Here is a 23,349-nt window from a genome sequence, read left to right on the forward strand (position 1 = left end):
GGTGGCTACACAGGTGTGATCACTTTGTGATAATTCACTAGTTGTGTCCTTATGATTTGTGCATTCTTATGGCGTATATTATACTTCAAAAGAAAGAGCTTTAACGACCTATATAAAAATGTATATTCAGGGGAGTGGACCCTGTTTCACTTCACCCCCATCCTCTACAGATAGTCGTTTTTATTAGTTTCTAGTTGATCATTCCAGTGATCCTTTTTTTTTTTTTTTTTTTTCCGGTACACGGGACTCTCACTGTTGTGGCCTCTCCCGTTGCGGAGCACAGGCTCCGGACGCGCAGGCTCAGCAGCCATGGCTCATGGGCCCAGCCGGTCCGCGGCATGTGGGATCCTCCCGGACCGGGGCACGAACCCGTGTCCCCTGCATCGGCAGGCGGACTCTGAACCACTGTGCCATCAGGGAAGCCTCAGTGATCCTTTTTATAAAAATAAGCATATTTATCTGATATAGGTGCTGATTCCTTCCAGCACTTTCTTCCATGACTTATTTCATATGCACCGCTCTGCTCTCTTAACCTGCAGCTTCTCTCTGCCAACCACTTGTCATATTCACGTAAATAGAAAGACTTCTTAAGTGACCCCTGATCAGAGCTAGGATTAGTTCATGTTAACAGAACACCTCTGAGGCACTACTGTTGCCCCCTTTGCCGTGCAGATCAGCACCACAGTGGGAAGCAGGTGGGAACAGAGAGTGTGACCCCAGATCCCACCAAGCACAGAATACGGCCCTAGTTGGTGTGGGTGCCTCCCCACTGGGAGGGGGCTGCTAGCTCCCCTTCAAGCCCTACACCAGTGTGGCCAGCTGACAGACAGAGCACCCTGTCTGCCCTTGGTCCAAGTGAGAGCTCTAATAGGGAGCAGAATTGTTCCATAGGAGAGAAGCCAATACAACCTTTGTATTAAGTGACCTCATTCTTCATTTAAAAATGTGAAAGGATAGCCAAGGATTACCAGACATGAAAGAAACGATAGGATGAAAAGGATGGACCAAGATGCAAAATAAAATTATAGAACTGACACCGGAGGAAACAGATAATTTAAAGAAGGGAAAAGCAGTTTATAAAGTAATATCCCCAGAATGAGGAACTACATCTGTAAACCCAGAACAGGTTGCAAGGAAGAATTAGAGAACAAAGGGTTTTCATTAAATTAAAGATTTGATGGTGTCGACTAAAAAATTAAATGCCCAACCTAAAGGCTGAGTCACAGAAATTTTTAGGACTTCAAGCCTGGGAGGCAGCATCTCAAGTAACCCTGAGAGAACTGCTTCGAGGAGGCGAGGGGGTAGCTAGGATACACAGGAGTTTTGCAACAAAGGGCAGGTAATAAGAACAAAAGATTACTGTTAATTAAAGAATACTAGAAACCTCAAGTTAAGGCATTTACTGCTTTTCTGTGTATGGGAAAATGCAAGAGTCTGGGCTCACTGAAGTCATTCCTTTGATATGCACCTCAGCTATCTGGAGCCAGTATCCTGTGTTTTCATATCCAGAGTTTCCTCAGGGCTCACTGTGGGGATTGGCTGAAGTCTGATAGCTGCTAGAAGGCAGGTATTCTTTGCCTCAGGGTTCACCAGCTCACCGGTGGTGGCTGCAATTCGCTGATTACTGTGACATCCTTTGTGGCAGGCAATATTCCATTTCTCAGTGGGTAAAATAGAAAATTCAAAAGCTGAAATAAAAAGTCTACGGATCGGGCTTCCCTGGTGGTGCAGTGGTTGAGAGTCCACCTGCCGATGCAGCGGACACGGGTTCGTGCCCCGGTCTGGGAAGATCCCACATGCCACGGAGCGGCTGCGCCCATGAGCCATGGCCTCTGAGCCTGCGTGTCAGGAACCTGTGCTCCGCAACGGGAGACGCCACAACAGTGAGAGGCCCACGTACTGCAAAAAAAAAAAAAAAAAAAAAAAAGTCAACGGATCCAAAAAGATTAAAATATGAGAGAAAAGTTGATGTAGAGGCTCAATCCAGGAAATACAGTATCTATCTAAAAAGATTTCCAGAAAGAAAATAACAGCAGAATAAAATAAGAGGGAACGATATAAAGCAAACAATACAGATACATTTTCAAGTCTTCAGATCCTAAAAGTTCATGTAACACTAATGTAGGTGAATGAGAAATACTCATACTGAGGCACATATTCATGTGCAAGCAAAGGACAAAGGACATGTGCATTCAAGTGCATGCAAAGGACAAAGAGAAGACCACAAAGGTTTGCTCTGGCGCTGATTGGAGAACAAGCATCTCAAAATCTACAGAGCAAAAAATGCTTTACGACATAGATTTTCCTGTTTATTAGAAGGGAAAGAGACGATAAGATGCTTTTACAGACAAGTCTAAAACCAGCACTCCCCCGTCACCCTTCCTTCCCTTCTGTGCTTTTCTCTGGGAGCACGTTGCCTGGGACCTCCCTGTGGGGGGTCTCAGAAGAGTGAGACTGAGTCGGGGGTGTTGACTTAAAAAAGAATATATTCACAACGTGAGAGTTGCGAGTTAAGTTTTATTGGGGGCAAAATGAGGACTGCAGCCCGGGAGGACAGCGTTTCAGAAAACTGAGAAACTGCTCCAAGGAGGCGAGGGGAGGAGCTAGGATATAGAGGAGTTTTGCAACAAAGAGCAGGTAATTGGGAACATCAAAAGATTGTTGTTAAATAAAGAGAACCAGATATCTCAAGGTAAGGAATTTAGCGCTTTTCTATGTATGGGAAGATGCAAGAGTCTGGGCTCACTGAAGTCATTCCTTTGATATGCACCTTAGCTCTCTGGGGCCAGTATTTTTACATCCTGAGTTTCCTCAGTGCTCACAGCAGGGAGTGGCTGCAGTCTGATGGCTGCTAGATGGCAGGTATTCTTTTCAGCCCTGAGTTTCCTCAGGCCTCACCAGTTCATGTTGGAGGGCTGCAATCATTGGTGACTGTGACATCCTTTGTTTATTAATATGGCAGGAAATATTCCATTTGTAAATATTCCGTTTATCAGAGGACAGGCTGGCTTCTCACTTGGTGGCCACTAGGACGCCCAGGCTTCTAAACAGAGGCCCCCTCTGGCACACAGAGGTCTGTATGTACTTCTGTATCTTGTCCAGGGGCAAGTGGCTAGGCCCTGTTCTCTGGATTTCCTCCATTTTGGGTGGGGTCATCATGTACTCCCATCACCCTCCCCATCCCCGTGGGTGAGAATGTTGTCTTGTAAGGCTTCCCTAGGGACATCTTAAGACACCCCATGATCAGGCTCAGCCTAGTCAAGGGGGGCCATTCTTCCACGAACCAGCCATGCCACAGGGAGGCCTTCCTGGCCTTCCTGCCTGGGTGGTTCAGGCTCATTCCTCAGCCCTGCCCTCATTCCCTGTCAGGCTCCATTCCCGACTTCTCCCTTGGACCACACACTCTAATTGGGCTGGCAAAACCCACTGTGTCTCCTTACTGTTACCTGTGAATTCAGTGGCTCTTCAGAAGCCCCTGAAGGGGTGGGGTGGGCCCACAGGGCTGCTGGAGGGCCCGTGGCATCTCATGTCGGGGGTTGGCCTGCTGCAGCTGCTCCTCCCCATTCTCCACCTTGCCCGGGACAGAACCCCTGGACCCCTCAGCAGGAATGTGGCTCATAATCTCCTCAGTCAGAGTGCAGAGTTGCCGGGCCAAGGGCTCCGAGGGCTCTGAGGGCCCTGTCGTCTGTGGCTGGTCTGCCCCCCAATCCACGCAGCCAGTCCCCTCTGCATGACTCAGCAGGGCAGCGTAGCACCTTGGCTGTCCTTGCCTGACCTGCCCCGGAACAGCTCAGGGCCACCCTCACTGCAGCCTTCTGTGCACTATGGAAATCCATCCAGTTGAGGACCCAGAGAAGGACCTATGGACCACGAGGGAGCCAGGGAAGGTCCCGAGGGAGTGGGCTCAGGGTATGGTTCCGGGCACCGGGGCCAGGGTTCCTGCAGCACCAGGGGCAGGTGTGGAGACAATGTGCTACCCAGGGGCCAGAAGGCCACCCAGCCAAGCGGGGGGAGGAGCGCGGGAGGTGGCCTGAAAGGGAATAGCGGGAAGGAGGTGGCAGAAAGCCTTAGCAGGTGAGACCTGGGCTCAGGAAACTGAGCTTGCTGCGGTGTGGCCGCAGACGGGCAGGGCCGAGGCCCGCTGCCCTGGGGGAGGGGACAGGTCGTCTCCTGAGCCATGCCAGCCACGGGGGCAGTTGGCTCTGCTCATTCGCTCTGGGAGTGTTGGGGTCAGGGCCCCCAGATTTGGGCAGGGCTCCGAGCCTGGGACCTGGAGCCAGCCTTTGTCCCCTTCCAGGCTATGCTCCTGTCACTGGGATGTGCCACCCTGTCCGCAGCTGCACCCTGAACCACGAGGACGGCTTCTCCTCAGCATTCGTGGTGGCCCACGAGACTGGCCACGTGTAAGTGGACTCACCATCCTTGTTGTCTGAGGAAGGTCGGGGTTCAAAGGGCCCCGCTTCTCCTCTGCGCCCTGAGAGGGACAGGCCCTGTATGAAAAGCCCTTGGGATGTGATGTCCTGCCTCCGTGCTGCACAGGACGAGCTGGAGGCCACTTTCTGCTGAAGGCCCCAGGCAGGAGCTGGGGGCTTTCCACCCATTGTGCCATTCAAGCACCTGGGCAGGGTGGGGGGGTTCTTCTTACCCCATTTTACAGATGTGTAACTGAGGCTCTGAGGGAGCCTTCCCCAGGAGCACAGAGCTGGAGTTGGGGAAGTTACTCCGCCTGGGTGCGCATGCTGCTGGGTGTGTAGAGAGGCTGTGGCTGCCTCTGCCTCCACTGCATTCTCACGTAACAGTGCTCTGCCTTGGGGACAGGATACCTGAGGGGGCTGCTGCTGGATGCTGTCACCTCAGAGTGCCCCTGACTTTAAAGTTAGCTGGTAGCAAATGGGTACCACCTTGCTCAGGGCAGACCAAGCCAACTAAGGTGGGGGGGCAGCTCGGGGAGGTTAGGGGTGCCCTCTGAGCATTAGGGTGGGGTGGAGCTGACAGGTGAGTGCGGCCAGGTGAGGGTCCAGTGAGGCTGCCTTGTCTTCCCGCACAGGCTGGGCATGGAGCATGATGGGCAGGGCAACCGCTGCGGTGATGAGGTGCGGTTGGGCAGCATCATGGCGCCCCTGGTGCAGGCAGCCTTCCATCGCTTCCACTGGTCCCGCTGCAGCCAGCAGGAGCTGAGCCGCTACCTGCAGTGAGTACCACCTGTGTCTCCCAAAGACGAACCCGAAGTGCCGGTCTCAGCGCCTCCAGCCTGAGGTGCAGGGAAGGGGAGAGGCGGACAGCAGTACGGGACGGGGGTATCCCATTGTTGGGGGCTAGGTTTTGGATGGAAAGTGGTTATGACAGCTGCACCTTTAATGGACGCCTGGTCTTGGGTAGCTTATGCCAAAGAAAACAGGTGCAGCAGGGAAACTGAGGCAGCACACCCTAGGGCTGGGGTGTGCAGGCAGGCCCACCCCCGAGGCTCCATGAGGGGCCTCAGCTGCCTCCTGGGCTGGATGGCCAGTCCTGTTGAAGGCAGCTTGTGGCACCCATGTGTCCCCTCCCAGCTCCTATGACTGCCTGCGGGATGACCCCTTCACCCACGACTGGCCAGCGCTGCCCCAGCTCCCGGGGCTGCACTACTCCATGAACGAACAGTGCCGCTTTGACTTCGGCCTTGGCTACATGATGTGTACCGCGGTGAGTGTCGGAGCCCACGACACCTCCAAGGGCTGGGCGGGGGGAGTCTGCCCCAGATCGGCCTGGCTTCCTGGGGGGCGGCTGGTGTTGGGTGGCTCCCTGGCACAGGGTGGAGCAGCCCTCCAAAACAGCAGCCTCTCCCTCCATACCCACTGCTCTTTCCCCAGTCGGCACCCAGTGCCCTCCTGGCTGGCCCAGACATGGCTTTAGGAGGGATTGAGGCAGTGGAGTGTTCAGCAGGTGAACAGCGGGTGCTCATGGGACCCTGCAATGACCGCCCCTCCTGCCTGGGCCAGAGGAAGGCCACCAAGCCTTCATGCCAAGCACACTTGTGCCCAGCTTTCTGTCCAGGCCCCGTGAGAGGTGCAGCCACCAAGGTCTGGAGGCCGGGGAGGCCGAGCAGCCTGCAAAGATGTGAAGCACCGTACTGTCTGCTCGAGGCCCTCACAGCCCCAGAATCACACAGAGCTCAGGGCACCACACAGGCCTGTCATGGGTGGACAAGTCATTTCTGGCTCTGCAGCAGTGCAAGAGGACCCTGGGTGACAGGGCGGCACCCCTGGAGGGTCCCTGAAGTGGGAGGTGGCCTGGCTAGCTGCTGGTGCTCTCTTCTAGTTCCGGACCTTTGACCCTTGCAAGCAGCTGTGGTGCAGCCACCCTGACAACCCTTACTTTTGCAAGACGAAGAAGGGGCCTCCCCTGGATGGGACCATGTGTGCACCTGGCAAGGTGAGTTGGGGCAGAGGGCAGGCACTGTGACATGCACAGATCTCCAGGGACAGGCCCTGCAGGGCCCTCAGAGTGGGGCCAGGGGTCTTCTCAGGGGACCCCTTCCTCATTTCTAACAACCCCACCATCCACAGCTTCTGCCCCGTGCACTCTTTCTTCTACGGGAGGGAACCTGGTGTCTCAGAGTTCCTCAATGTGCTTCAAGCCCCACTGCAGGAATCCCCTCCTCTGAGGACCAGTTTCAGGGTTCCAGCAGCCTTCCACCTCCCCCTGCACACTACGGGGGACTGGGTCACCTCATCTTGAGGCCAATATTGGCCAACATTCTGGTGACCACGGGATCCTCAGACCCAACATCAGGCTTGGCCTTTCTATCCTCTGGCGCCTTGGTGTTTAGTCCCTGGTGGGCAGACTTGTCCCTGGAGGTAGCTGGATGGCCACCCACCAGCGCCTGCCTGCTGCCCCAGGCCCTCTTCCCACCTTCCCACCTCCTACTTCCAAAGCAGCAGAACAAAGGGCTTCTCCTTCCAGCCCAAACTCCAGGCCTGATTCTCATTGGTTCAGATGAAATCTCACTCCCACTCCTCCGCCAAGCACTTGCTAGGGGGCTGGCTTATGCAGGTGAGCCTAAGCCTAATCCAGGAGGAGTCAGCCCAGGGAAGACACGCAGACACAGCAGCACCCAGTGAGGCCCAGGAGAGGACTCCAGCACATGTCCCCCAGAGTCAGGCCTAGAAAGGCACCCAAACCACCTGAGCCTGAGGTTCCTACACCGCAGGTCTTAAATTCTGCTTTATTTTAGAAGCCCTGGCAGAGCTTCTTAAAGTTATGGATTTCCAGGTCCACCCTGAAGATTTTGATTTGGGATGAGGACTGAGACTTGTTTTGTTTGGTTCTTTATTTGTAAAATTATGGTAAAGTTCACATAACTTAAAATTCATCACTTTAACCACTTTCAGTGGCTTTTAGTACCTTCATAATGTTGTGCAACCATCACCACTATCTAGTTTCCAAAACTTTTCATCACGCCCAAGGAGACTTCATTAAGCAGTGGCTCCCCATTTCTCTCCTCTCTCTAGCCCCTGGCAACCACTAATCTGCTTTCTCTGTCTATGGGTTTGCTTATTTTGGAATTTCATGTAAGTGGAATGATATGATATGTGCCTTTTGTGTCTGGCCTTTTTCACTTAGCATAATAACTTCAAGGTTCATCTGTGTTGGAGCAGATATCAGTGCTTCATTCCTTTTTAGGGCCAAATAACATTCCACTATATGGATAGAGCACATTTGTTTATCGTTTGATGGACATCTGGGTTTTTTCCACCTCTTGGTATTTGTGAATAGTGCCGCTAATGAACATTCATGCGTATGTTTCTTAGAAGACGTGGGAGACGGTATTTTTAAGAGGTGCCCCGGGTGATTTAGCTGTGCCCCTAGACTTAATGAACTGTCAGAAGTTGGAAATGAAATGTTGTTAGAAATACTCCAGGGACTTAGTAATGCCAGAACTGACCTCGTAGCCCTGCTCCCCACAGGAGCTCGAGGGAGGGAACGGGGCCCCAAAACATTTGCTATAACCCCAGTGGGGAGCCCAGTAAGTGCTAAACTGATGAATGAGACTAGCTCAGCATGGCCTCCTTCCCCGGTCTGCCCCTCCAAGTCCAGCCCTGGGTGGAGAGAAGGAGTGGGAGCAGACCCTGCACAGTGTGCTCGCCCAGGGGTGTGTGTGGCTGGTCTTCACCCACAGGACCACTGACCACTACAAAATGTGGGCCAAAGAGTGCCTGACCGCCAGCTGATTGGCCCACTTCTCCTGGGCGGGGGGTGGGGGTGGGCGTGGGGTCTGGTGAGGAAGGTGGGCAGATGTGGCCAAAGTACCCTTTCTCACAGAAAACACTGACTCGGTGACGACCTTTCACTCTTTTTGGTGGTAGGACCCTTAGTTCATTTAGCCCAGTAAAAACCCCATCATTTTATGTATTAAAAAACAGTCTTGTGCTGATTGAGGGGGTGGAGATGGGGCTTAGCTCAGCCTGCCCTCATGCACAAGGAGCATAGGTAGAAAGCTGACCTAGGTGAGGGATTCCTGGTGTGTGTGTGGAGTGGGGCTGGAGGGGCAAAGGGAGAGAGGAGGATGGGAAGGGGGAGAGAGGAGGACGGAAAGGGCACCTCCCAGGGGGCCTATCAGAATCCTCTGCCTCTATGAGTTTCTTATTGCAATGTAATCTTATATTTGGAAAGCAATCATCCTTTGTCTCTCCCTTTCCTGCAAGAACAGCCACAGGGCCCAGGAGAGAGGAGAGGCAGAAGGGAGCAGGGGGAAAGTCTAGGCAGGTTGGAGAAATAGCAGGTCATCTCAGGGACCAGGGCTTTGCCAAGCTCAGCTGTCCCTTTCCGTCCCTCTTTGCTCCCATTGCAAGACCCCTGGCAGGGGGTCACACAGCACTCAGGCTCTGCCTGGGGTCCTCATGTCCACAGTGGGTCATCCCAAGCGCATTCTCCCCTCTTGGCCTCCAGCACTGGATTATATCCCTGCTTACTCACAGTTTCCTACACCCACCATTTCCCAGAGATGGAAAAATGTATTTATATTCCATCCGCAGAGATGACCTGGGGAGAAGGAACAAAACTACAGATGAGCCAACTCCATTGCCTGCCCCTCAGTTGGATGGCTTTTTCATTGTCTGCCTGGGTTCCCACAATGGGGTGTGAAGGGTGCAGAGTGCATGTGTTGGTGAGATCAAGTGGAGAGGGATGAGGGCCAGTGGGCACACGGCTTTCTCATGGAATCAGGAGTTGTGGGCAGGCGTGTTTGGTTGAGAGGGGAGAGGTGAGCTCGTTGCTCTTGGACATAGATGTGGGCAGCGGACCTGAGGATTAGGCTGATTAGTCACCTCAGCTTCATATCCATCCATCCATCCATGTGTCAGGCTCCCTCTGCCTCCATCAGACCTCGCTGTCTGTGGGGGCTGGCCACGAACGTGACGAGGCAGCCATGACATGGTGGTGAGGAACGGGCTGGGGAGGGGCCTGTCGGGAGCTCAGAGAGGCTTTCTGGTCAGCGGCCCCAGCCAAATCTCAAAGGATGGAGAGACGTGGGACCAGTGCTTCAGGCGGGGGGACCTCATTGGGTGGGAACATGATGAGGACGGCTGGGGAGGGTGGATGAGAGGAGCATGATGTTTTAAAATATAATGTGTTAGTAGAAAAGTTGAGGTACAGTAGGGCCAACAGATCAAGACAATTGCCATTGACAAGATAGTGTGTTCCTCACAAATCCCAAAGGGAGGGGCCACACCACACCGTGGCAGGGGGGCGGGGGGGGCTGTCGGGCACACAGGGAAGCATCAGGATCAGTTGGAGAGCGGAGGGCGGCAGGAACTTCAGTTTCTGCAGAAAGGAATGGCAAGGCAAGGTAAGCAGGCTTAGGTTTGGCTGCTGTGAATAATTTCAGTGGGCTCTGGGCCATAGGGGCTGCCCCTAGTTGTCTGGTACCTGACTGGCGTGATTAGGATGGAGGATGGAGTGATTAGGATGATTAGGATGTGATTAGGATGGAGGATGGTGGCCTGGAATTTAGGAGTGATTAGGATGGAGGATGGTGGCCTGGAATTTAGGAGCCCTGATGAAGGAGGTGGCTCTGTGCGCTCTGGATTGATTGGTTTGCACTTGAAAATTGCACTTGTGGATGAGTTGTTTACTATTTCTAGGAACTGGCTAACCCTGGGAGGGACAGTGCCCCCAGGGTCAGCAAGGCCCAGAAGTCGAAGCATCAGAATCCAGAAAACAAAAGACCCGATTAACACACACGGCTCCGCAGGAGACTGGGTGATGGTGGGAGGGAGGGAAGGACTGATTGAACTGATGATGGCTGTTCCTGAGCCTGCTTCATCACCTGTCCTGTCCAGGGTGCTGGGGACATGGCTCAGATCTGCTCTCAGACAGGTGCGCCCTGTGGCCACACAGTGTATGCCCTGGATACCCTGGAGGCAGGGTCAGGCCAAGCACAGAGGGTCCCCCCAGGTGCCTCTACCCTGCAGGCCAGGCTTGTGGGCTCACCTTGCCCTCCCTGCCTGAGCCAGGGTCAGGGTCATGGGCGGGGTGCAGATCCAGCTGGGTCAGGATGGCTCCTGCGTCAGTGTGACTTGTCAGGGAAGAGTCCTTCATGTGTCTCACATTCACCGGCAGTGTCTTGGGGAAGCAACGCCCACCCTAAGTTTTCATGAATTCAGAAGGACTGTTTCAGAAACATGTGCCACGGTGCTTATCCAGAGTGCAGAGGCCCTGTGATGCCCCATGTTTTGCTGCATAGTCGAGAACTGGCAGGCAGGCCTAGCCACAGGGACAGCGCACGGGCTGGGCATGGGAGTTTAAGCCCTGGGTCCTCCCTCCTCATTGTGTGACCTTGAGCCATCCTTTACCCCTCGGGTGAGTCACCTAAGTGTCCAACTCAGTTATCCTCACATCCCAGGCTCCTGGCACATGGTACCAGCTTGGGACATGCTGGCGGGTGGAGAACGGAAACCCAGGATCACAGTGGTTCAGAAATGCTAAATGTGCACTTCCTGAAAAGAACAGTCTGCCTTTCAGGCTTTCAGACCAACCTGGCAGTGTTCCCAGCCCTGCTTAGGTGCACCAGCGCTCTCCGTGGTACTTATCCTGGTACCAGAGGCAGCCCTGGTCAGGATTGTCCATGGGTACGTGTGGGCTCTGAATTCACTCATGACATATGACTTTGTGCTTTTAAATGTTTAAACCTCTCTATTGGATGAAATATTTGTAGGCATTTAAACATACGTTTATAAAGCATTTTAATAATATTAAACATGTTTCTTTTATAATAACACTGAGGCATCAGAGTATAAAATTGTTCATTTGGGATAATTGCACTCTTTTAAATGCTCATCATCCAGGAGTAAATAAACCAAATATTAGAGGGACAGCTGCTGAGTGGTGGAATTAAGGGTGATTTTCCTGTCTTTCTGCTTTGCCTTGTTTTCATATTTTCTACAGTGCATGTGTGTTGCCTCTGTGCGTTTGGTTGGACCCAAGTCTGCGGAGGAGGTGATCCATCACACCATAGGCCTGTGGAGTGTCCTGAGTTGTCCCATGCCCAGCTCCCCATTTACAAACTGGGGACCAATTTGTTCAGTGGGGACAGGGGGACCACTATGTGGCCTCTGCCATCCCCCCGGCCCTTGGTTCCCATGCCCACCAGTGATTTAGAGGCTGGACCCCGTCACAACCTTCAGAGGTGCCAGGACCCTTCCCATCCTCTTTGTCTTAGTCGATGGGGGCTGCTATAACAAAAAGCCAGAGACTAGGGTGCCTTAAACAACAGACACTTATTCCTTACAGTTCTGGAGGCTGGAAATCCGAGATCAGGGTGTCGGCATGGTCGGATTCTGGTGAGGGTTGCAGATGCCATCTTCTCTCCCTGTCCTCACATTTTGGAGAGGGAAATCATCTCTCTCTTGTCTTCTTTTAAAGGCACTAATCTCATTCATGAGGGCTGCACCCTAATCACCTTCCAAAGGCACCATATTCTAATACCATCACTTTGGGTTTAGGCTTCAACATGTGAATTTTGGGGCACACAAATATTCAGTCCACAGCATTCCTCTGCCTGGGCCCTCCTCCTTTCCTTCCAGCCCTCCCCTTGCTCCACCAGCTGAGGGGGACACTAGCAAGAATTTCTGTGGGTCTTTCCCTTCCCTGGTTGAGTGAGGGGAGCTCTGAGGTGAGAGATGAGGTAACTGTGGCCCGGGAAGGATGTGAACAGCATCACTGGTGACCTGGAGCCAGGCCTGCCGGACCCCAGGTAGCTCATGACTGTGTTTGTTGGCCATGTGCCCGGGTGCCCAATCTGGTGGTGGTGGAGCCCTTGATCACTTGCCCAGAGCCCGGGAAGGAGAATCCAGGGAATGGCAGCCTCTGCAGAGCCTCCTGTGGGCTCAGACTGGTGCAAAGGCAGGCCTGGTTGGGAGGAGTGAGAGGCCTGTGTAAGGAAGAAGAGGCAAGGTGGGCTCCCAAGCAGAGATGTGCACAGATCTAGGGAGACAAGAGCCGAGAACCAGGAGGGATACATGGGAGCAACGTGGGCATGGAGACAGGAGCTTGGCTGCCCTGGAAATGGGCTGAGACAGAGATCTGATGGCAAGGTGTTTCCTGAGGAGCATGCTCAGTATCAACACCTGCAGAGAGAGAGAGTCATTGAACAGTGGTGTGGTCACAACGTAGGTTCAGCCTACCCTGCCCGGCGCTCCGGGCTGGCCTTTCAGAGTTGTCCCCCACCTTGACCTCTGGCCGTGGCTGTCCCCAGGAAAAGGGCATGACTCTGGGCTAGGCAGCTGTCTTTGGCTGAGGGCATTTCCTATAAAGGGATTCAACTGTCAGCCATGAGCAACAAGCAGCTCTCCACAGCTGGGGGAGTGAGCGTCTCTGTTCTGCAGGGGGATCCCTGCATTACTGCAGGGGTGGGGAAGGAAATGGCGCTAGGGCTTCTTTCGCAGAGGAGCTTCCAAAGGCAGCGTGGTCTGTTCAGAGAGCAGTCAGTGCTCCCGTGCCTGGTGTGGCAGTGGGAGATGGAGCAGGGTTGGTGTGTAGGAGCCAGGCCACAGGGCTAGTCTAAATCCTGCAGCAGTGGGGAACCCCAGAAGGTTTTGAGAAGGGAGCAGAGATGGGTTTACCATGAAGCTGACGATGTATAAGCTTCAGGGCCCCATACTTGCATAAGCCCCTTCCAGGGCCCTGGGACAGGCCTCACCATGTGTTCACATGGTCATATCTTTTCACTGACCATAATCAATTAGGATCACTCCTCCTTCCTCTCTGATACATTTCTCCTGTTGACATTAGAGGGGCCGTGGGTGTTTTGTGGCTTTGGCTAAGGATAAATTGGATTTGGGCTATATTTATTGGTTTATTTACATGGTTTTTAGTACCTTATGTGTACGGTTAGGTTGTTGTTTCTATACAGGTGTAAGAATAGCTTCTAGAAATACTCTTACTGCCTCTGTGCCAACTCACCCAGGGTTGTTGCAGAATATGTGCTGTGTTTAGCACAGTCTCCTCAATTGATTGGAGAAAAGGGGCCTCACATATACTAGAGGTTGTGATTACTTCTATCTTTGCAATAGTTTGTTTTCTTTTGGGGTTTGTCTTGTAGATGGGACACTAACACAGATCCAACTTGGATACTTCTTTGGAAATGCTAAGTTTAATAAGATGGTTCGTTTATTTAAAAACTGTCCAGACCTCCAAACATACACATTACAAAACACAAGGAGCACTAAAAATAATTTTCAAAGTCCAGGAGAGAAACCTGAATGCAGATGGGATGCAAAAAGTTTATTCAAAGTGTTGATAAAGCTGTTACTAGTTTAACTGCAATTTTGAAAGTTGTTTCAGAATGCTTCAATAAAGTAAGGGAGAAACGACAGACTTCTGATTTAGATATATGTATAAAGATACCTTCTTTTACCATTTTCAAATATATTTATTAAAGAAAATTCAGATAAAAATCAGTAGAAAATAAATAAAAGTTTAAAATGAGTAAAGAAATCAGTAGCAATAAATCTGACTTCAAAAATTTAATTATAACGAAATAAGTTTTCATATCAAACTAAAGCATTCATTAGGAGGAAGAGATAAATATCAAAGCGAAATAAGTAACAGGCTCTTGAAGCATTTAACAATGCAGTTAATGAAGAGGAGGGAATCAGATGAACACATTGGAAAAGCATTTAAACTTCTTTCTGATTTTGACATGAAATGTTGACAACATCAAAGGCAATGCAAAGCTCAGAATATTGCCCCTACAATAAGAATGTTGACAGCAACAGTTACTGAGTTGCTAATCCAAAAAGCATTTTAAATCAGGCTCTGACCAAGAAAACCTGAAATACCCTGAAATCCATATCCAGAAGCACACTAGATAGCAAATTTGATCATCTACATGTTCACATAACATCACCAATAACTTCTCTAAATTACTGAAAATTAAAAAATATTTTGCTCAACCTTCTAGAGCAGGCTAGAGCACACATACCAACCCCACCTGCCGCCTGTTTTATTTTCCCCTAACAGTTTCATCAAGATGTGACTCACATTTAAATTCACCCATTTAAAATGTACAATTCAATGGTTTTCAGTATATTCACAGAGTTGTACAGCCATCACAACAATCAAATTTTGGAACATTTTTGTCGCTCCAAAGAGAAGCCCCGTAACCATTAGCAGTCACTCCGATTCATCCCCCCTCCCCCTTAATCCTCTCACTAATCTACTTTCTGTCTCCTTAGATTTGCCTCTTCTGAACATTTCATACAAATGGAATTGTACAAAGTGCATCCTTCTGTGACTGGCTTCATTCAGTTAGCATAATGTTTTCATGGTTCATCCAGGTTGTATTATGTGTCAGTACTTTATTCCTTTTCGTTGCTCTATAATAATTCATTGTATACATATACTGTTTTTTATTTATCCATTTATTAGTTGATGGACATTTGAGCTGCTGCCTCTTTTCAGCTATTATGGGAAATGCTGCTATCAACATTTGTGTTCAAGTTATTGCGTGGATGTATCATTTTTCTTGAATATGTGTCTAGGAGTGGAATTGTTGGCTCTTATAGTAACACTATTTTTAACATTTTGAGAAACTGCCAAACTCGTTCCCAAAGCAGCTGTACCTTTTTACATTCCTACTAACAATTTCTCCACGTCCTCACCAAACCTTATTACCTGTGTTTTTATTATAACCATCCCAGTAGATGTGAAGTGTTATCTCATTGTGGTTTTGAGCACCTTTACATGGACTTAATGGCAACTTGTATATATCTTTTTTGGATAAATGTCTATTCATTATCCTTTGCTTATTTTTTAATTGAGGTATCTTTTTATTATCAAGTTATAATCATTCTTTATACATTCTGGGTACAAATCCCTTATCAGACTGCTCAGATATATGGTTTGCAAATATTTTCTCCCATTATGTGGGTTGTCTTTTCACTTTCATGATCGTATCATTTGATGTACAAAAGCTTTTAACTTTGGTGAAGTCCAATTTAGATATTCTTTCTTTTGTCACTCGTGTTTTGGTGTTGTAACTAAGAAACCATTGCCATTAGGTCAAGAAGATGTATTCCTGCTCTTGCATTTGGATCTATGATCCATTTTCAGTTAATATTTGTGTAAGGTGTGAGGAAAGAGTCCAGTGTTATTCTTTTGCATGTGAATATCCAGTTGTCTCAGCACCATTTGTTGAAGAAGCTATTCTTTTTCCATTGAATCACTTGGTACCTTTGTTAAAAATCAGTTGATCATATGTAAAGGTTCTTTTAGGGACTCTGCATTCTGTTCCATGAATAATTTTGTCTGTCCTTATGGCAGGGCCACACTGTCTTGATCATTGTAGTTTTGTGGTAAGCTTTGAAATACAGAAGTCTGAGTCCTTCCACTTTGTTGTTTCTAAAGATTGTTTTGGCTATTTCTGATCCTTTGACATTTGATATGAATTTTAGGAGCTGTTTCTCAATTTCTGCAAAATTCCAGCATAAGTGTTGCATTGAATCTACAGATCAATATGGGGAGTAGGGGCATCCCTCGTTTTATTGGACTTTGCTTTATTGTGCTTTGCAGACATTACTTTTTTTTTTTTACAAATTGAAAGTTTGTGGCAGCCCTGCATTATCAGTTGATGGTTACCATTTTTTAGAGATAAAATATTTTAAATTAAGATATGTACATTTTTTAGCGATAAAATATTTTAAATTAAGATATGTACATTGTTGGGCTTCCCTGGTGGCACAGTGGTTGAGAGTCCGCCTGCCGATGCAGGGGACACAGGTTCATGCCCCGGTCCGGGAAGATCCCACATGCCGCGGAGCGGCTGGGCCCATGAGCCATGGCCACTGAGCCTGCGCATCCGGAGCCTGTGCTCCGCGACGGGAGAGGCCACAACAGTGAGAGGCCCGCGTACCACCAAAAAAAAAAAAAAAAAAAAGATATGTACATTGTTTTTTTAAGACATAATGGCACACTTAATAGACTACAGTATAGTGTAAACATAACTTTGACATGCACTGGGAAACCAAAAAATTTCATGTGACCCTCCTTATTTTGATATTTGCTTAATTGTGGTGGTCTGGAACCGAACCAGCAGTATCTCTGAGGTATGACTGTGCTGCCATATTAAACTCTGATCCATGAACATGGGATGTCTTTCCATTTACTTAGATCTTCGGTTTCTTTCGACAATGTTTTGTAGTTTTCAGTGTACTAGTTTTGCATTTTTTTCTTCAATTTATTCCTAAGGTTTTTTTCTTTTTCTTTTTTTTGATGCTATTGTAAATAGAATTGTTTTCTTTTTTTAACTCAAAATACTTCTAATTTCTTAGTTGAATTACAATGTTGTTACTTACTGCTGTACAGCAAAGTGACTCAGTTATACAAATATATATATATATATATATTCTTTTTCATATTCTTTTCCATTATGGTTTATCACAGGATATTGAATATAGCTCCCTGTGCTATACAGTAGGACCTTGTTGTTTATCCATTCTATATATACCAGTTTGCATCTGCTAATCCCAAACTCCCAATCCAACCCTCTCCCACCCCCCTCCCCCTTGGCAACCACCAGTCTGTTCTCTATGTCCCTGATAGAATTGTTTTCTTAATTTCATTTTCAGTTCATTCATTGCTAGTTTATAGAAATACAATAGATTTTTGTATATTGACCTTGAATCTTGCAATCTCACTGAACTTTTTAAATTAACTTTAATAGTTTTTTAGTGGTTTCCGTAGGACTTGCTATATAGAAGGTCAATTCATCTGCAAATAGAGATAGTTTTACTTCTTCCTTTCCAATCTGGATGCCCTTTACTTCTTTTTCTTGCCTAATTGTCCTGGCTAGAACGTTCAGTACAATGTTGACTAGAAGTGGTGTGATCAGACACCCTTGTCTTGCGTCTGATTAGGGGGAAAGCGTTCATTCTTTTACCATTAAGCATGATGTTAGCTGGGGTATTTCACTGATGTCCTTTATCAGCTTGAGGAACTTCTAGTCCTGTCTTTTGAGTGCTTTTTTCAGGAAAGGATGTTGGATTTTGCCAGTTTTATCTTTTGAGCCTTGAGGTAATCATACAGTTTTTCCTTTATTCTGATGATATGGTTTATTACATTGATTGATTTTCAGATGTTAAACCTTGAATTCCTAGGATAAATTTCACTTGGTAATGGCATATAATCTTTTACTATGGATTTGATTTGCTAGAATTTTGTTGAAGAATTTTTAAGTCTATTTTCATGAGATATTGTTCTGTAGTTTTTGTCTTTTGACATCTTTGATTTTTGTATTGGGGTAATATTAGCCTCATAGAATGAATTGGGAAAATCTTCTCTTCCGTTTTTTGAAAGAGTTTTTGAAGGATTGGTATTAATTTTTTTAAGCATTCGGTAGAATTTATCAGTGAAGTCATCTGGCTTTGGCTATTTTTTGTGAGAAGTTTTAAATCACTAATTCAATCTCTTGTTATAGGTCTATTCCAATTTTTAGATCTTATTAAATCAGTTTTGGTAGTCTGTGTCTTTCTAGAAATTTGTCCATTTCCAGAACTCTGTCTTTTCATGTGGATTTGAATTATTCTCTGGTGTCACTTGCTTTTAGCCTAAATAGCTCCCTTTAGTATTTCTTTTTTTACAATTTTATTGGAGTATAGTTGATTTACAGTGTTGTGTTAGTTTCAGGTGTATAGCATAGTGATTCAGTTATACATATACATATATTCATTCTTTCTCAGTTTCTTTTCCCATATAGTTTATCATGGAATATTGAGTAGAGTTCCCTGTGCTATACAGTAGGTCCTTGTTGGTTATCTATTTTATATATAGTAGTGTGTGTATGTTAATCCCAAACTCCTAATTTAGTATTTCTTATATGGCAGTTCTGCTAGCGATGAATTCTCCCAGTTTTTGTTTATCTGGGAATATTTTTATTTCACTTTCATTGTTGAGAGGTAGTTTTGTTGGATATGATTCTTGGTTGACACCACTACCTCTGGCCTCCATTATTTCTGATTAAAGTCAGCTGTTAATCTTATTGGGCTTCCAGTGAGCCATTTTTCTTTTGCTTCTTTTGACATTTTACCTTTGTCTTTCTATATTTGACTATATTGTGTCTGGGTGTGGATTTCTTTGCATTTACCTTACTTGGTTAAATTTCTTGGATGTGTATGTTAATGTTTTTAATCAAATTTTGGAAGTTTTCAAACATTATTTCTTTGAATATTTTCTACTCCTTTCTCTGTGTCCTCTTCTTCTGGCACTTTTACTGTGCACATTTCAGTGAACTTATGGTCTTCCATGTTTCTCAGAGGCTCTGTTCATTTTTCTTTATTTTTTTCCCCCTCTTCTCTTCAGATTGCATAATTTCTATTGATCTATATTCAAGTTCATGGAGTCTTCTGTCAGCTCAAATCTACTACTGAGCCCTCTAGTGAATTTTTCATTTGTTTTTTTACTTTTAAACTACATAATTTCTTTTTGTTTGTGTTTTTTAGTTTCTGTCTCTTTCCTGATGCCATCTGGTGAGGCATTGTTCTTTAGACATGGTTTCCTTTTGTTCTTTGAACATATTTATAATAGCTATTTTGAAATTTTTGTCTGCTAATTCTAACATTTGGGACTCCTCAAAGGCAGCTTCTGTTGCCTGCTTACTTTCCTGTGTATAGATTTCACTTTCCTGTTTCTTTTCACGTCTCAGAAATTTTTGTTGAAACTGGACATTTTAGATGATACATTGAAGAAACTTTGGATAGTGATTCCCCTAGACCTTGTTGTGCTGTTGTTTGCTTGTTTACCTGTTTATTTCTTTAGTGACTTGGATGCACTGTTTCAATAAATTTTATTTGCCCTGCAGCATGCAGCTGTTGATATTGCCCCTCAGAGATCACAGCCTTGGGCATATGCATAGTCACCCGGGCCACACAGCTTCCCACCTCCACCCCCAGAACAGTGGGATTAGCCAGGTTCTCTTTGTCTCTTTCTTTGATCTTCCATCTAAACTTCTGGCTGTTCTGCCTCTATTGTTATCACATCCAATTAGCTTTCACTAGCTGCTAGCTGATGCTGTATTGTTTTTGATACAGTTGCCCTGGGGTACAACTTGTCTACAGCCTGACCTAATCAGATTCTGGACCCTTCACAGAGGCAGGGTATTACCAGTGTTTGAGGCTTGCTCAGACTCCAGGAGGGCTCTTAGCTGTCTTTTCCCTGGTTACACTTCTAGTTGGTTTACCATTTTACTTGTTGCTTACTAGTATTGTGGAGCTACTGGCCTCCTCTTAGTTGCTCACTACCAAGATTTCTATTGTTTTTGACAATGCCCTTAGGCATGAACTTCCTCATGCTCTGTTCCAAATAAAGTTAGTCCTCTTAGGGTGAGCTATGGAGCTCTCAGTTCTGCCTCTCCCTCTGGGAAGACTACTGCACCACTGCGCTGGAGCTAGGAGCAGGGTGGTCCACTTACAGAGTGACACTCCTGGTCTACGAATAGGTCACTGGATAGAGATAGTAGCTTCTAGTCTTCTTGGCTTTTCCCTTTCAGCATGGAACCTCTGCCCTACAAGGAAGCCAGAGAAGGGGCTACTAGAGTACTGTATTCTTGGTTTGCCATACCTGGAGTAGAGCCTCCAGTCTGGGAGTGAGGACTGGGTGGGCAAAGGGAGTTCCCTGACTGGAGCAGATTTTCTGCAACACAGTGTTGGGAGGTATGGGAGATGCCAGTGGCCTGCCTTTCCCAGGGTGAAACTATAGCCCTAGACTGGGAGCTGAGGAGACGAAGACCTCTGTCTTTTAGGCAGTAAAGCCTCCATCACAACTGAGATGGGGAAGGAATGGGAGAGGGTTGTGGCTCAAATGTATAGACTTTTACTATTCTTACCAAGATTTAGTAAATTCTCTCCATTTGTTGTATTGACCTTAGGACAATTTCCAGATACTTTATTTTTTTTAATTGAAGTATAGTTGATTTACAATATTGTGTTAGTTTCAGGTTTACAGCAAAATGATTCAGTTATATATATTCTTTTTCAGATTCTTCTCCATTATAGGTTATTAAAAAATATTGAATATAGTTCCCCATGCTATACAGTCAGTAATTGTTGTCCAGATAATTTAAATGGTTTGTTTAGAAAATAATTTTCACCAGTTAAATAGCTGTTTTACTGAGGAGAGGGTTCACCAAATTTCTTACAGCTCCTTCTAGAAGTTTCCATTTGCTGCCTGCTTTTGTAAACAAAGTTTTACTGGAATGCAGCCATATCCATTCATTTATATGTTGTCTGTAGCCACTTTCATGCTCTAATGGCAGAGTTGAATAGTTGAAATAGTGAGCACGTAGCCTGCAAAGACTAAAACAGTTACTATCTGGCCCTTACAGAAAAAGCTTGCTGAGGAATGACTGCATTATCTTTCTATTCTCCCTGTGGAATACAATCCTACAAAATTATTGTCATATGAAGAGGGCATGAAAGAGTATACAGTTAGAACTGCAGGAAATGTTGTGTCCATCAATCAATTTGAAAAAAATCATTGTTCTCTGTTTTTGGTGGTTTGTGGTATTTGTCAGTTTTTAAATTTTTCGTTTTATATTTTCTAATTCTAAATCAATATTCCATTTTATACCAAACTTAGTATTTTTAATTTTGCAATCTTATTCAAATGGGCCCTAAATTGTATAAGCTTCCTCTCTGGACTAGTGATAGATTCAAGTTGTAGACCTGAGTTTCCTCTACTCCAGTGTTTTACTTACTATATTCATGAATTTTTACCATGTCAACATATCACCTATCCTTCGTTTCCATATTTCTTTTAAATTGCTTATTTTTACTTAAACAGTAGACCTTACATGTCTCTAGAGTCACTGGCTTGATGTGCCGCTTACATCTTTATGAATGGCGCTGTGTGGGCACACCAGGTCGGGGTTTTCATCCTGCAGACACGGTGTGGGATGGGCTTTGGCTGCGGGGACAGAGTTGGCTGAACAAGGCACTGAGGATGGTGGGAGACCAGGGTGGTGGTCGGGGGAAGCTGGGTGGGCCAACACCTTACCATGCCTCCCAGCGAAGTTCTGAGCTTCTAGGGGTGAGTAGGGCCTGTTCTCCCTGTGCCTCGAGGGCCAGGCAGTCATCACGAGCACTGCAGCTGAAGGGTGGGGGGCATGTGACCTTCTGTCTTTCAGCACTGCTTTAAAGGACACTGCATCTGGCTGACACCTGACATCCTCAAGCGAGATGGCAACTGGGGCGCCTGGAGTCCCTTCGGCTCCTGCTCACGTACCTGCGGCACAGGTGTGAAGTTCAGGACCCGTCAGTGCGACAACCCACAGTGAGTTGGCCCTGATGTTTCCCAGCCTTCCTCGGTGGCAGCTGTGGTCCCCAAGGGCCCTTGCTAGCCAACCCTATCCTGCAAGGCCCCTGCGGATGTCAGTTCTGGAGACGATGTGAGGGCAGGCAGCTCTGGCCCCTTCTCATCTTCCTGGGAGGGACTGAGACTTAGAGAGTGGAGGGCTCATGCCACATAGCCTGCTGGGGCCAGAGCCAGCTCTGGAGACTTGGAAACCTGGTCTTCTGACCTGGTGGCCTAGGGCCATTCCTCCCACTTGGCCTGCATCCTACTCTAGACACCGACCTCCTCTGCTCTTCTTGGTTGAGGGCATCAGGAATAGGAGGTGAGGGCTTCCCTGGTGGCGCAGTGGTTGAGAGTCCGCCTGCCGATACAGGGGACACGGGTTCGTGCCTCAGTCCGGGAGGATCCCACATGCCGTGGAGCGGCTGGGCCCATGAGCCATGGCCGCTGAGCCTGCGTGTCCGGAGCCTGTGCTCCGCGACGGGAGAGGCCACAACAATGAGAGGCCCGCGTACCACACACAAAAAAAAAAAAAAAAAAAAGAAGAAGAATAGGAGGCGGAACAGAGATGGGGCAATGGGGTTAAAGAGGAGGGCTCTCTCGGGCCCCAGGATGCCGGGAGCCTGAGCAGGAGAGCAGCTGTTTGCAATCAGGCAAGAGGCAGGGTCAGTGACATGCCACCCATTCCCAGCTGCCCAGGGGAGAAACAGCCTGGAGAGGCTGCCTGAAGGCCCGCTGGACTCCCACCTCCATCCATGCTCCCCTTCCTGCCTCCCAGGCAGGCCGCATCCCCTGTGCTATCCTCAGAGCTCCCCTAGGGCTATTACACTTGCCTCAAGATGAGATTGACAAGACAAGAAGTTAGAAGCTCAGAGGCTACAGTGTGCTGGGTGAGGCCTTCCAGGTTCTGGTCCAGGGTGCACAGTCAGAAGAGCAGATCTGGCCTGACAACCCCTCTCTCCCCCCACCAGGCCCTGACTCCTCGTGGTGTCTGATGCTGGGCTCTTGGGGTCCAGGGGACTCACCCCCGGGTCTGGCCCTGGGGGAGATCATGCAGGTTCTGGGTGTTCTATGTTCTGTCCCTCCCCACCTGCGCACTCTAGGGATTTTCTTACCCCTCTGGCTGGTTCAGCCTTCTTGGTGGCAGCAAGGGACAGGGGCAGCAGTGACGTGAGCAAAACTGCCAGAACTGCCTGCCATTCCATCTGTTCACAAACACCGTTGGGCCTGGAGAGTAGCTAACCCCTGGTCAGTGCCAGCATTCCGTGCACATCAGTGACCATCAGACAACACAGATGCCCCGCACAGAGCTCTGAGCACGATTCATTTATGCCAGCCTCACTTGCATCTGTGGGGAATACGCACAGCTGCAGCGCCCAGAGCATTTCAGAGCCCACAAGCCCCACAGCAATGCCAGTGCGCCCCGTGGGCCTCCCCTTTCCTGTGTCCTCCTGAAGATGACAGCTGGGCCTTATGCTGCCCCATCTTTAGTTGCTGCTCCCTGGCTCAGTAGCTTTTCCTGGGACA

At 48.0% G+C, this 23,349-nt stretch overlaps 1 protein-coding gene across 1 annotated transcript in view; it reads left to right on the forward strand.

The window, feature by feature from the left end:
• The window catches only part of ADAMTS2 (ADAM metallopeptidase with thrombospondin type 1 motif 2), a 247,397-nt gene that overhangs the window by 197,352 nt on the left and 26,696 nt on the right, over nt 1-23,349 (forward strand). The window contains exons 7-11 of the mRNA XM_060144439.1: nt 4,298-4,403; nt 5,048-5,191; nt 5,550-5,682; nt 6,298-6,411; nt 21,656-21,801. Of these exons, the coding sequence (XP_060000422.1) occupies nt 4,298-4,403; nt 5,048-5,191; nt 5,550-5,682; nt 6,298-6,411; nt 21,656-21,801 (643 nt within the window). The remainder of the gene's footprint in view (nt 1-4,297; nt 4,404-5,047; nt 5,192-5,549; nt 5,683-6,297; nt 6,412-21,655; nt 21,802-23,349) is intronic.

Source organism: Lagenorhynchus albirostris, chromosome 3 (genome assembly GCF_949774975.1).
Source record: "Lagenorhynchus albirostris chromosome 3, mLagAlb1.1, whole genome shotgun sequence".
NCBI classification, from domain to species: domain Eukaryota; kingdom Metazoa; phylum Chordata; class Mammalia; order Artiodactyla; family Delphinidae; genus Lagenorhynchus; species Lagenorhynchus albirostris.